We start from the raw sequence: 13,659 nt of genomic DNA, 5'->3' as shown, positions 1-13,659 counted from the left end.
CACCAATCACAGACCCAGGGAATCAGAGGTCAGGGGTTACCAGATGCGGGAATGAGGTATTGTCTACAATCAGACTATAGTTGCATATGACATTAGCCGCAACGTCCCAAGTCACACAGAAGTAAATCCTATCACACAGAACAATATAAGGGAGGACATGCACTGACTGCTAATGATTTATTCTATATTGTAATAGCGCACAAAAGATTATATGGGATAGCAAATTGTTAGGTGGCCTCACACGTGGGGAACTATTCCCTACCCGAGCAGCCCACATACATGTATGATGAGATAGATATATATATATCCCCCTCACCTATACTCTGCATGGGATTACACCTCTATCACCTGCTTACAGCGAGCTCACCAGGGTCTGCTCCGTACCGGGGCCATCAGCCCTGACTGACGCCGGACACAGATCACCTCTACAATGCACCATTCTCCTGTGGTTCTACACTCCCAGAGGTCTCTGCATCACACACAGACAGAGAGTGACAGATGCCAACATGTACACAATACTGCCACCGCTGCTGGCATGTTGTTATGTGCCCTCACCTTGGTGCGACGGGTGGTGATCTGTACAGCAGCCGCGGGAAGAGACAGACAGACAGCAGAAGCACCAGCAGCAAGCAGGGGGAAAGAAGACAGCAAGAAGGTTAGTGGAAACATACAAGAAAGGTCTGGGTGGGACGACAATGCAGACAACACACCTGTACATTCATTTCACTAGTCTGATGTATGGACAGCACAGGTCCTAGCAGCGTCTGTGTGCAGCATTAGTCACTGAGACAGTGTTTCCCCCTTACAGGCTGTACCAGTGTCTGTGTGCAGCATTACTCACTGAGAGACCGTGTATCCCCCTTACAGGCTGTACCAGTGTCTGTGTGCAGCATTACAGGCAGTGATATACCGTGTATCCTCCTTACAGGCTGTACCAGTGTCTGTGTGCAGCATTACAGGCAGTGATATACCGTGTATCTCCCTTACAGGATGTACCAGTGTCTGTGTGCAGCATTACAGGCAGTGATATACCATGTATCCCCCTTACAGGCTGTACCAGTGTCTGTGTGCAGCAATATACCGTGTATCCCCCTTACAGGCTGTACCAGTGTCTGTGTGCAGCACTACAGGCAGTGATATACCGTGTATCCCCCTTACAGGCTGTACCAGTGTCTGTGTGCAGCATTACAGGCAGTGATATACCATGTATCCCCCTTACAGGCTGTACCAGTGTCTGTGTGCAGCATTACTCACTGAGAGACCGTGTATTCCCCTTACAGGCTGTACCAGTGTCTGTGTGCAGCATTACTCACTGAGAGACCGTGTATTCCCCTTACAGGCTGTACCAGTGTCTGTGTGCAGCATTACTCACTGAGACCATGTATCCCCCTTACAGGCTGTACTAGTGTCTGTGTGCAGCATTACAGGCAGTGATATACCGTGTATCCCCCTTACAGGCTGTACTAGTGTCTGTGTGCAGCATTACAGGCAGTGATATACCGTGTATCCCCCTTACAGGCTGTACCAGTGTCTGTGTGCAGCATTACAGGCAGTGATATACCGTGTATCCCCCTTACAGGCTGTACCAGTGTCTGTGTGCAGCACTACAGGCAGTGATATACCGTGTATCCCCCTTACAGGCTGTACCAGTGTCTGTGTGCAGCATTACAGGCAGTGATATACCATGTATCCCCCTTACAGGCTGTACCAGTGTCTGTGTGCAGCATTACAGGCAGTGATATACCGTGTATCCTCCTTACAGTCTGTACCAGTGTCTGTGTGCAGCACTACAGGCAGTGATATACCGTGTATCCCCCTTACAGGCTGTACCAGTGTCTGTGTGCAGCATTACAGGCAGTGATATACCGTGTATCCCCCTTACAGGCTGTACCAGTGTCTGTGTGCAGCATTACAGGCAGTGATATACCGTGTATCCTCCTTACAGTCTGTACCAGTGTCTGTGTGCAGCACTACAGGCAGTGATATACCGTGTATCCCCCTTACAGGCTGTACCAGAGTCTGTGTGCAGCATTACAGGCAGTGATATACCATGTATCCCCCTTACAGGCTGTACCAGTGTCTGTGTGCAGCATTACAGGCAGTGATATACCGTGTATCCTCCTTACAGTCTGTACCAGTGTCTGTGTGCAGCATTACAGGCAGTGATATACCGTGTATCCTCCTTACAGGCTGTACCAGTGTCTGTGTGCAGCATTACAGGCAGTGATATACCGTGTATCCTCCTTACAGTCTGTACCAGTGTCTGTGTGCAGCACTACAGGCAGTGATATACCGTGTATCCCCCTTACAGGCTGTACCAGTGTCTGTGTGCAGCACTACAGGCAGTGATATACCGTGTATCCCCCTTACAGGCTGTACCAGTGTCTGTGTGCAGCATTAGTCACTGAGAGACCGTGTATCCCCCTTACAGGCGGTAACAGTGTCTGTGTGCAGCATAAGTCACTGAGACAGTGTTTCCCCCTTACAGGCTGTACCAGTGTCTGTGTGCAGTATTACAGGCAGTGATATACCGTGTATCCCCCTTACAGGCTGTACCAGTGTCTGTGTGCAGCATTACAGGCAGTGATATACCGAGTTTCCCCCTTACAGGCTGTACCAGTGTCTGTGTGCAGCATTACAGGCAGTGATATACCGTGTATCCCCCTTACAGGCTGTACCAGTGTCTGTGTGCAGCATTAGTCACTGAGAGACCGTGTATCCCCCTTACAGGATGTACCAGTGTCTGTGTGCAGCATTACAGGCAGTGATATACTGTGTATCCCCCTTACAGGCTGTACCAGTGTCTGTGTGCAGCATTACAGGCAGTGATATACTGTGTATCCCCCTTACAGGCGGTACCAGTGTCTGTGTGCAGCATTACAGGAAGTGATATACTGTGTATCCCCCTTACAGGCTGTACCAGTGTCTGTGTGCAGCATTACAGGCAGTGATATACCGTGTATCTCCCTTACAGGATGTACCAGTGTCTGTGTGCAGCATTACAGGCAGTGATATACCGCGTATCCCCCTTACAGGCTGTACCAGTGTCTGTGTGCAGCATTACAGGCAGTGATATACCGTGTATCCCCCTTACAGGATGTACCAGTGTCTGTGTGCAGCATTACAGGCAGTGATATACCGTGTATCCCCCTTACAGGCTGTACCAGTGTCTGTGTGCAGCATTACAGGCAGTGATATACCATGTATCCCCCTTACAGGCTGTACCAGTGTCTGTGTGCAGCATTAGTCACTGAGACCGTGTATCCCCCTTACAGGCGGTACTAGTGTCTGTGTGCAGCATTACAGGCAGTGATATACTGTGTATCCCCCTTACAGGCGGTACCAGTGTCTGTGTGCAGCATTAGTCACTGAGAGACTGTGTATCCCCCTTACAGGCTGTACCAGTGTCTGTGTGCAGCATTACAGGCAGTGATATACCGTGTATCCTCCTTACAGGCTGTACCAGTGTCTGTGTGCAGCATTACAGGCAGTGATATACCGTGTATCCCCCTTACAGGCTGTACCAGTGTCTGTGTGCAGCATTACAGGCAGTAATATACCGTGTATCCCCCTTACAGGCTGTACCAATGTCTGTGTGCAGCATTACAGGCAGTGATATACCGTGTATCCCCCTTACAGGATGTACCAGTGTCTGTGTGCAGCATTACTCACTGAGAGACCGTGTATCCCCCTTACAGGTTGTACCAGTGTCTGTGTGCAGCATTACAGGCAGTGATATACCGTGTATCCTCCTTACAGGCTGTACCAGTGTCTGTGTGCAGCATTACAGGCAGTGATATACCGTGTATCCCCCTTACAGGCTGTACCAGTGTCTGTGTGCAGCATTACAGGCAGTAATATACCGTGTATCCCCCTTACAGGCTGTACCAATGTCTGTGTGCAGCATAACAGGCAGTGATATACCGTGTATCCCCCTTACAGGCTGTACCAGTGTCTGTGTGCAGCATTACAGGCAGTGATATACCGTGTATCCCCCTTACAGGCTGTACCAGTGTCTGTGTGCAGCATTACAGGCAGTGATATACCGTGTATCCCCCTTACAGGCTGTACCAGTGTCTGTGTGCAGCATTACAGGCAGTGATATACCATGTATCCCCCTTACAGGCTGTACCAGAGTCTGTGCAGCATTACAGGCAGTGATATACCGTGTATCCCCCTTACAGTCTGTACCAGTGTCTGTGTGCAGCATTACAGGCAGTGATATACCGTGTATCCCCCTTACAGTCTGTACCAGTGTCTGTGTGCAGCATTACAGGCAGTGATATACCGTGTATCCCCCTTACAGGCTGTACCAGTGTCTGTGTGCAGCATTACAGGCAGTTATATACCGTGTATCCCCCTTACAGGCTGTACCAGTGTCTGTGTGCAGCATTACAGGCAGTGATATACCGTGTATCCCCCTTACAGGCTGTACCAGTGTCTGTGTGCAGCATTACAGGCAGTGATATACCATGTATCCCCCTTACAGGCGGTACCAGTGTCTGTGTGCAGCATTACAGGCAGTGATATACCGTGTATCCCCCTCACAGGCTGTACCAGTGTCTGTGTGCAGCATTACAGGCAGTGATATACCGTGTATCCCCCTTACAGGCTGTACCAGTGTCTGTGTGCAGCATTACAGGCAGTGATATACCATGTATCCCCCTTACAGGCGGTACCAGTGTCTGTGTGCAGCATTACAGGCAGTGATATACCGTGTATCCCCCTTCCAGGCTGTACCAGTGTCTGTGTGCAGCATTACAGGCAGTGATATACCGTGTATCCCCCTTACAGGCTGTACCAGTGTCTGTGTGCAGCATTACAGGCAGTTATATACCGTGTATCCCCCTTACAGGCTGTACCAGTGTCTGTGTGCAGCATTACAGGCAGTGATATACCGTGTATCCCCCTTACAGGCTGTACCAGTGTCTGTGTGCAGCATTACAGGCAGTGATATACCATGTATCCCCCTTACAGGCGGTACCAGTGTCTGTGTGCAGCATTACAGGCAGTGATATACCGTGTATCCCCCTTACAGGCTGTACCAGTGTCTGTGTGCAGCATTACAGGCAGTGATATACCGTGTATCCCCCTTACAGGCTGTACCAGTGTCTGTGTGCAGCATTACAGGCAGTGATATACCGTGTATCCCCCTTACAGGCTGTACCAGTGTCTGTGTGCAGCATTACAGGCAGTAATATACCGTGTATCCCCCTTACAGGCTGTACCAGTATCTGTGTGCAGCATTACAAGCAGTGATATACTGTGTATCCCCCTTACAGGCTGTACCAGTGTCTGTGTGCAGCATTACAGGTAGTGATATACCGTGTGTATCCCCCTTACAGGCTGTACCAGTGTCTGTGTGCAGCATTACAGGCAGTGATATACTGCGTATCCCCCTTACAGGCTGTACCAGTGTCTGTGCAGCATTACAGGCAGTGATATACTGCGTATCCCCCTTACAGGCTGTACCAGTGTCTGTGCAGCATTACAGGCAGTGATATACCGTGTATCCCCCTTACAGGCTGTACCAGTGTCTGTGTGCAGCATTACAGGCAGTGATATACCGTGTATCCCCCTTACAGGCTGTACCAGTGTCTGTATGCAGCATTACAGGCAGTAATATACCGTGTATCCCCCTTACAGGCTGTACCAGTGTCTGTGTGCAGCATTACAGGCAGTGATATACCGTGTATCCTCCTTACAGGCTGTACCAGTGTATGTGTGCAGCATTACAGGCAGTGATATACCGTGTATCCCCCTTACAGGCTGTATCAGTGTCTGTGTGCAGCATTACAGGCAGTAATATACCGTGTGTATCCTCCTTACAGGCTGTACCAGTGTCTGTGTGCAGCATTACAGGCAGTGATATACCGTGTATCCCCCTTACAGGCGGTACCAGTGTCTGTGTGCAGCATTACAGGCAGTAATATACCATGTATCCCCCTTACAGGCTGTACCAGTGTCTGTGTGCAGCATTACAGGCAGTGATATACCGTGTATCCCCCTTACAGGCTGTACCAGTGTCTGTGTGCAGCATTACAGGCAGTAATATACCGTGTGTATCCTCCTTACAGGCTGTACCAGTGTCTGTGTGCAGCATTACAGGCAGTGATATACCGTGTATCCCCCTTACAGGCTGTACCAGTGTCTGTGTGCAGCATTACAGGCAGTAATATACCGTGTGTATCCTCCTTACAGGCTGTACCAGTGTCTGTGTGCAGCATTACAGGCAGTGATATACTATGTATCCCCCTTACAGGCTGTACCAGTGTCTGTGTGCAGCATTACAGGCAGTGATATACCGTGTATCCCCCTTACAGGCTGTACTAGTGTCTGTGTGCAGCATTACAGGCAGTGATATACCGTGTATCCCCCTTACAGGCTGTACCAGTGTCTGTGTGCAGCATTACAGGCAGTAATATACCGTGTATCCCCCTTACAGGCTGTACCAATGTCTGTGTGCAGCATTACAGGCAGTGATATACCGTGTATCCCCCTTCCAGGCTGTACCAGTGTCTGTGTGCAGCATTACAGGCAGTGATATACCGTGTATCCCCCTTACAGGCTGTACCAGTGTCTGTGTGCAGCATTACTCACTGATATACCGTGTATCCCCCTTACAGGCTGTACCAGTGTCTGTGTGCAGCATTACAGGCAGTGATATACCGTGTATCCCCCTTACAGGCTGTACCAGTGTCTGTGTGCAGCATTACAGGCAGTAATATACCGTGTATCCCCCTTACAGGCTGTACCAGTGTCTGTGTGCAGCATTACAGGTAGTGATATACCGTGTATCCCCCTTACAGGATGTACCAGTGTCTGTGTGCAGCATTACAGGCAGTGATATACCGTGTGTATCCCCCTTACAGGCTGTACCAGTGTCTGTGTGCAGCATGTAATCACACAGGACAGTGACTCAGGATGGCACAGGACACCACATCTGTGCCTGTATCACTGTACAGCGGGGGATTGGGGGGCTGGCATGTAATCACACAGGACAGTGACTCAGGATGGCACAGGACAGGTAATCTGTGCCTGTATAACTGTACAGCAGGGGAACGAGCAGCTGGCATGTAATCACACAGGACAGTGACTCAGGATGGCACAGGACACCTCATCTGTGCCTGTATAACTGTACAGCGGGGGAACGAGGCGCTGGCATGTAATGACACAGGACAGTGACTCAGGATGGCACAGGACACTACATCTGTGCCTGTATAACTGTACAGCGGGGGGAACGAGGCGCTGGCATGTAATCACACAGGACAGTGACTCAGGATGGCACAGGACACCACATCTGTGCCTGTATAACTGTACAGCGGGGGAACGAGGCGTTTGCATGTAATTACACTGGACAGTGACTCAGGATAGCACAGGACACCACATCTGTGCCTGTATAACTGTACAGCGGGGGGATTGAGGCGCTGGCATGTAATCACACAGGACAGTGACTCAGGATGGCACAGGACAGGTAATCAGTGCCTGTATAACTGTACAGCGGGGGATTGAGGCGCTGGCATGTATTCACACAGGACAGTGACTCAGGATGGCACAGGACAGGTAATCAGTGCCTGTATAACTGTACAGCGGGGGATTGAGGCGCTGGCATGTAATCACACAGGACAGTGACTCAGGATGGCACAGGACACCACATCTGTGCCTGTATAACTGTACAGCGGGGGAACGAGGCGCTGGCATGTAATCACACAGGACAGTGACTCAGGATGGCACAGGACAGGTAATCAGTGCCTGTATAACTGTACAGCGGGGGATTGAGGCGCTGGCATGTAATCACACAGGACAGTGACTCAGGATGGCACAGGACAGGTAATCAGTGCCTGTATAACTGTACAGCGGGGGAACGAGGCGCTGGCATGTAATCACACAGGACAGTGACTCAGGATGGCACAGGACAGGTAATCAGTGCCTGTATAACTGTACAGCGGGGGAACGAGGCGCTGGCATGTAATCACACAGGACAGTGACTCAGGATGGCACAGGACAGGTAATCAGTGCCTGTATAACTGTACAGCGGGGGAACGAGGTGCTGGCATGTAATCACACAGGACAGTGACTCAGGATGGCACAGGACACCTCATCTGTGCCTGTATAACTGTACAGCGGGGGAACGAGCAGCTGGCATGTAATCACACAGGACAGTGACTCAGGATGGCACAGGACAGGTAATCAGTGCCTGTATAACTGTACAGCGGGGGAACGAGGCACTGGCATGTAATCACACAGGACAGTGACTCAGGATGGCACAGGACACCACATCTGTGCCTGTATAACTGTACAGCGGGGGAACGAGGCGCTGGCATGTAATCACACAGGACAGTGACTCAGGATGGCACAGGACAGGTAATCAGTGCCTGTATAACTGTACAGCGGGGGATTGAGGCGCTGGCATCTAATCACACAGGACAGTGACTCAGGATGGTACAGGACAGGTAATCAGTGCCTGTATAACTGTACAGCGGGGGGACGAGCAGCTGGCATGTAATCACACAGGACTGACTCAGGATGGCACAGGACACCACATCTGTGCCTGTATAACTGTACAGCGGGGGAACGAGGCGCTGGCATGTAATCACACAGGACAGTGTCTCAGGATGGCACAGGACAGGTAATCAGTGCCTGTATAACTGTACAGCGGGGGAACGAGCAGCTGGCATGTAATCACACAGGACAGTGACTCAGGATGGCACAGGACACCACATCTGTGCCTGTATAACTGTACAGCGAGGGAACGAGCAGCTGGCATGTAATCACACAGGACAGTGACTCAGGATGGCACAGGACAGGTAATCAGTGCCTGTATAACTGTACAGCGGGGGAATGAGGCGCTGGCATGTAATCACACAGGACAGTGACTCAGGACGGCACAGGACACCACATCTGTGCCTGTATAACTATACAGCGGGGGAACGAGGCGCTGGCATGTAATCACACAGGACAGTGACTCAGGATGGCACAGGACAACACATCTGTGCCTGTATAACTGTACAGCGGGGGAACGAGGCGCTGGCATGTAATCACACAGGACAGTGACTCAGGATGGCACAGGACACCACATCTGTGCCTGTATAACTGTACAGCGGGGGAACGAGGCGCTGGCATGTAATCACACAGGACAGTGACTCAGGATGGCACAGGACACCACATCTGTGCCTGTATAACTGTACAGCGGGGGGACGAGCAGCTGGCAAGTAATCACACAGGACAGTGACTCAGGACGGCACAGGACACCACATCTGTGCCTGTATAACTGTACAGCGGGGGAACGAGGCGCTGGCATGTAATCACACAGGACAGTGACTCAGGATGGCACAGGACACCACATCTGTGCCTGTATAACTGTACAGCGGGGGAACGAGGCGCTGGCATGTAATCACACAGGACAGTGACTCAGGATGGCACAGGACACCTCATCTGTGCCTGTATAACTGTACAGCGGGGGAACGAGGCGCTGGCATGTAATCACACAGGACAGTGACTCAGGATGGCACAGGACAGGTTATCTGTGCCTGTATAACTGTACAGCGGGGGATTGGGGGGCTGGCATGTAATCACACAGGACAGTGACTCAGGATGGCACAGGACACCACATCTGTGCCTGTATAACTGTACAGCGGGGGATTGAGGCGCTGGCATGTAATCACACAGGACAGTGACTCAGGATGGCACAGGACACCACATCTGTGCCTGTATAACTGTACAGCGGGGGAACGAGGCGCTGGCATGTAATCACACAGGACAGTGACTCAGGAGGGCACAGGACACCACATCTGTGCCTGTATAACTGTACAGCGGGGGAACGAGGCGCTGGCATGTAATCACACAGGACAGTGACTCAGGAGGGCACAGGACACCACATCTGTGCCTGTATAACTGTACAGCGAGGGAACGAGCAGCTAGCATGTAATCACACAGGACAGTGACTCAGGACGGCACAGGACACCACATCTGTGCCTGTATAACTGTACAGCGGGGGAACGAGGCGCTGGCATGTAATCACACAGGACAGTGACTCAGGATGGCACAGGACACCACATCAGTGCCTGTATAACTGTACAGCGGGGGGACGAGCAGCTGGCATGTAATCACACAGGACAGTGACTCAGGACGGCACAGGACACCACATCTGTGCCTGTATAACTGTACAGCGGGGGATTGAGGCGCTGGCATGTAATCACACAGGACAGTGACTCAGGATGGCACAGGACAGGTAATCAGTGCCTGTATAACTGTACAGCGGGGGAACGAGGCGCTGGCATGTAATCACACAGGACAGTGACTCAGGATGGCACAGGACAGGTAATCAGTGCCTGTATAACTGTACAGCGGGGGATTGAGGCGCTGGCATGTAATCACACAGGACAGTGACTCAGGATGGCACAGGACAGGTAATCAGTGCCTGTATAACTGTACAGCGGGGGGACGAGCAGCTGGGGAGGAATTACAGACACATTAGCAGAGAGCAGATGTTACAGGGACCCCGCAGGTCAGAGCCCGTCCTGTTACACAACTTTCAGCACTTGTGGGATGGACAGGGGGACACAGGGAGGCATGCAGGACTGACCAGCACTCAGGAGCTGCAGAGACGTGTGATGCATGTACAGTACCGTTATACATACATGACCTACATCACCGTGTACCTGCAGCTCCTCAGTGATCGCGGCCCACTCTGCAGGGACGCAGCATGCAATGTGAGTGCAGAGGGCACAGATGGCACAGACTAGATGGGTAAGCGGGTACCTTCCTGGTGGTCGGAGCCTGCCTCATTGTCACACAGGGAGAGAGAGAGAGGAGAGAAGGAGAGAGTATTAGGACATGAAATCACAGCGCTGCAGAGCTGGAGCCTCGCTGTTCCCACAATCACTGGCAAATGGCCGCAGAGCAATGAGCAGAACGTCACCAATCCCGAGGAGATCCAGGCTACGCTCCCCACAGTCGGACACTGCTAGCATCCTCCATGGATGTGATACAGCCGTTCCCTGCTGCTCTCTGGAACCACCGCCCCGTTCCCAGATTACATCATCAATCATCAAAGGGCCCTTCCAGTCTCCGGCGGCAGACCTGACTCCGCTTAATGGCTTGGATGCTTCTCCATGCTAATAAGGGGGGGCGGAGGCAGGGAGGAGGGGCAGCTGTTACCTGGCAACACAGCAGCATCAGCCAGTCATAATCACTACACTGCCTCAATACAGGGCAGCACACAACAGTGAGTGCCAGGCACTGCCAGTGATAACACCAAGTAGAACACTACAGCGAGAGCCGGGCACTGCCAGGGATATCACCAAGCAGTGCCAGGCAGAAAACTACAGCGAGAGCCAGGGACAACACCAAGCAGAACACTACAGCGAGAGCCAAGCACTGCCAGGGATAATACCAATCACACCATGCAGTGCCAGGCAGCACATTACAGCAAGAGCCGGGCACTGCCAGGGATAATACCGATCACACCATGCAGTGCCAGGCAGCACATTACAGCAAGAGCCGGGCACTGCCAGGGATAATACCGATCACACCATGCAGTGCCAGGCAGCACACTACAGCGAGAGCCAGGCACTGCCAGGGATAATACTAAGCAGTGCCAGGCAGAACACTACAGCGAGAGCCGGGCAGTGCCAGGGATATCACCAAGCAGAACACTACAGCGAGAGCCGGGCACTGCCAGGGATAATACCAATCACACCATGCAGTGCCAGGCAGCACATTACAGCAAGAGCCGGGCACTGCCAGGGATAATACCAAGCAGTGCCAGGCAGCACACTACAGCGAGAGCCGGGCACTTCCAGGGATAATACCAAGCAGTGCCAGGAAGCACACTACAGCGAGAGCCAGGCACTGCCAGGGATATCACCAAGCAGAAGACTACAGCGAGAGCTGGGCACTGCCAGGGATAATACCAATCACACCATGCAATGCCAGGCAGCACACTACAGCGAGAGCCGGGCACTGCCAGGGATAATACCAAGCAGTGCCAGGCAGCACACTACAGCGAGAGCCGGGCACTGCCAGGGATAATACCAAGCAGTGCCAGGCAGAACACTACAGCTAGAGCCGGGCACTGCCAGGGATAATACCAATCGTACCAAGCAGCACACAACAGTGAGTGCAGGGCACTACCAGGGATAATACATAGCACATCAAGCAGCACACCACAGCAAGAGGCGGGCACTGCCAGGGATAACACACAATATAGGCTACATACACCACAGAGGATGGCAGGAACCCGGGAACAGAAGAGTTAACCTGCAGTTATCAGATCGCTGGGGATCAGTGCTGCAGCTAAGGGAGCAGATGGTTGCAGATTACACTCCACACACCTGAGCGGGGCAGAGGATGGAGAGCGGACACTGGCACTACAGGTACGCACTACTACTTCCCCCCACCAGCCATTATCAATGTCACACTGCTGTGATACACCTGGTATTATAGGGGTGACCCAGTTATTACTGGCCACATGGGACATTACTCTGCAGCACTGCTCACAGTAACACTTTTCCTGTTCATTAAGAGCTGCCTCTGTGCCCATCACTTAGGGCTCAGTCATTGGTGTCCTCCATCCCTGAGAGGAGACTGTACCTGCCCAGGTGGCTGGGGTCTCACATGCTATAGGTGAGTAGCCGGCACACATACAGGCAGGTCACAGACTGTTATCACTGACCTGGTGCTCAGTCTGACCGTGTACAGTGCTGTATAAGGTAAGCAGGGAGCACACTGGGTGTAATCTGACAGTGTACAGTGCTGTATAAGAGTATAAGGATACAGAGAGCACACTGGGTGTAGTCTGACCATGTACAGTGCTGTATAAGAGCATAGGGTAAGCAGGGAGCACACTGGGTGTAGTCTGACAGTGTACAGTGCTGTATAAGAGTATAAGGATACAGAGAGCACACTGGGTGTAGTCTGTCCGTGTACAGTGCTGTATAAGAGTATAAGGATACAGAGAGCACACTGGGTGTAGTCTGACCGTGTACAGTGCTGTATAAGAGCATAGGGTAAGCAGGGAGCACACTGGGGGTAGTCTGACCGTGTACAGTGCTGTATAAGAGTATAAAGATACAGGGAGCACACTGGGTGTAGTCTGACCGTGTACAGTGCTGTATAAGAGTATAGGGTAAGCAGGGAGCACACAGTGTAGTCTGACAGTGTACAGTGCTGTATAAGAGTATAGGGTAAGCAGAGAGCACACTGGGTGTAGTCTGACAGTGTACAGTGCTGTATAAGAGTATAGGGTAAGCAGGGAGCACACTGTGTAGTCTGACCGTGTACAGTGCTGTATAATCTGACCATGTACAGTGCTGTATAAGAGTATAGGGTAAGCAGGGAGCACACAGTGTGTAGTCTGACCGTGTACAGTGCTGTATAAGGTAAGCAGGGAGCACACTGGGTGTAGTTTGACAGTGTACAGTGCTGTATAAGAGCATAGGGTAAGCAGGGAGCACACAGTGTAGTCTGACAGTGTACAGTGCTGTATAAGAGTATAGGGTAAGCAGGGAGCACACTGTGTAGTCTGACCGTGTACAGTGCTGTATAATCTGACCATGTACAGTGCTGTATAAGAGTATAGGGTAAGCAGGGAGCACACAGTGTGTAGTCTGACCGTGTACAGTGCTGTATAAGGTAAGCAGGGAGCACACTGGGTGT

General features: G+C 51.7%; 1 protein-coding gene across 8 annotated transcripts in view; it reads right to left on the bottom strand.

Moving 5' to 3' along the window:
- Positions 1–13,659, bottom strand: part of DCTN1 (dynactin subunit 1) — a 260,744-nt gene that overhangs the window by 82,621 nt on the left and 164,464 nt on the right. For 4 of the 8 annotated variants that reach the window (XM_083165769.1, XM_083166948.1, XM_083165779.1 and 1 more), the window contains 2 exons: positions 10,762–10,779; positions 556–576 (listed from right to left, as the gene is read on the bottom strand). The exons of 2 other annotated variants lie outside the window; for them this stretch is intronic. In XM_083165769.1, coding sequence (XP_083021895.1) covers positions 556–576; positions 10,762–10,779 — 39 coding nt within the window. The remainder of the gene's footprint in view (positions 1–555; positions 577–10,761; positions 10,780–13,659) is intronic. 2 more of the 8 variants (XM_083166198.1, XM_083167693.1) reach the window with 1 other exon arrangement.

The sequence above is a fragment of the Crinia signifera genome, chromosome 1 (assembly GCF_055691185.1).
Source record: "Crinia signifera chromosome 1, ASM5569118v1, whole genome shotgun sequence".
Taxonomy (NCBI): domain Eukaryota; kingdom Metazoa; phylum Chordata; class Amphibia; order Anura; family Myobatrachidae; genus Crinia; species Crinia signifera.
The sequence above is the reverse complement of the archived record's forward strand: the minus strand, read 5'-3'. Positions and strand labels throughout refer to the sequence as shown.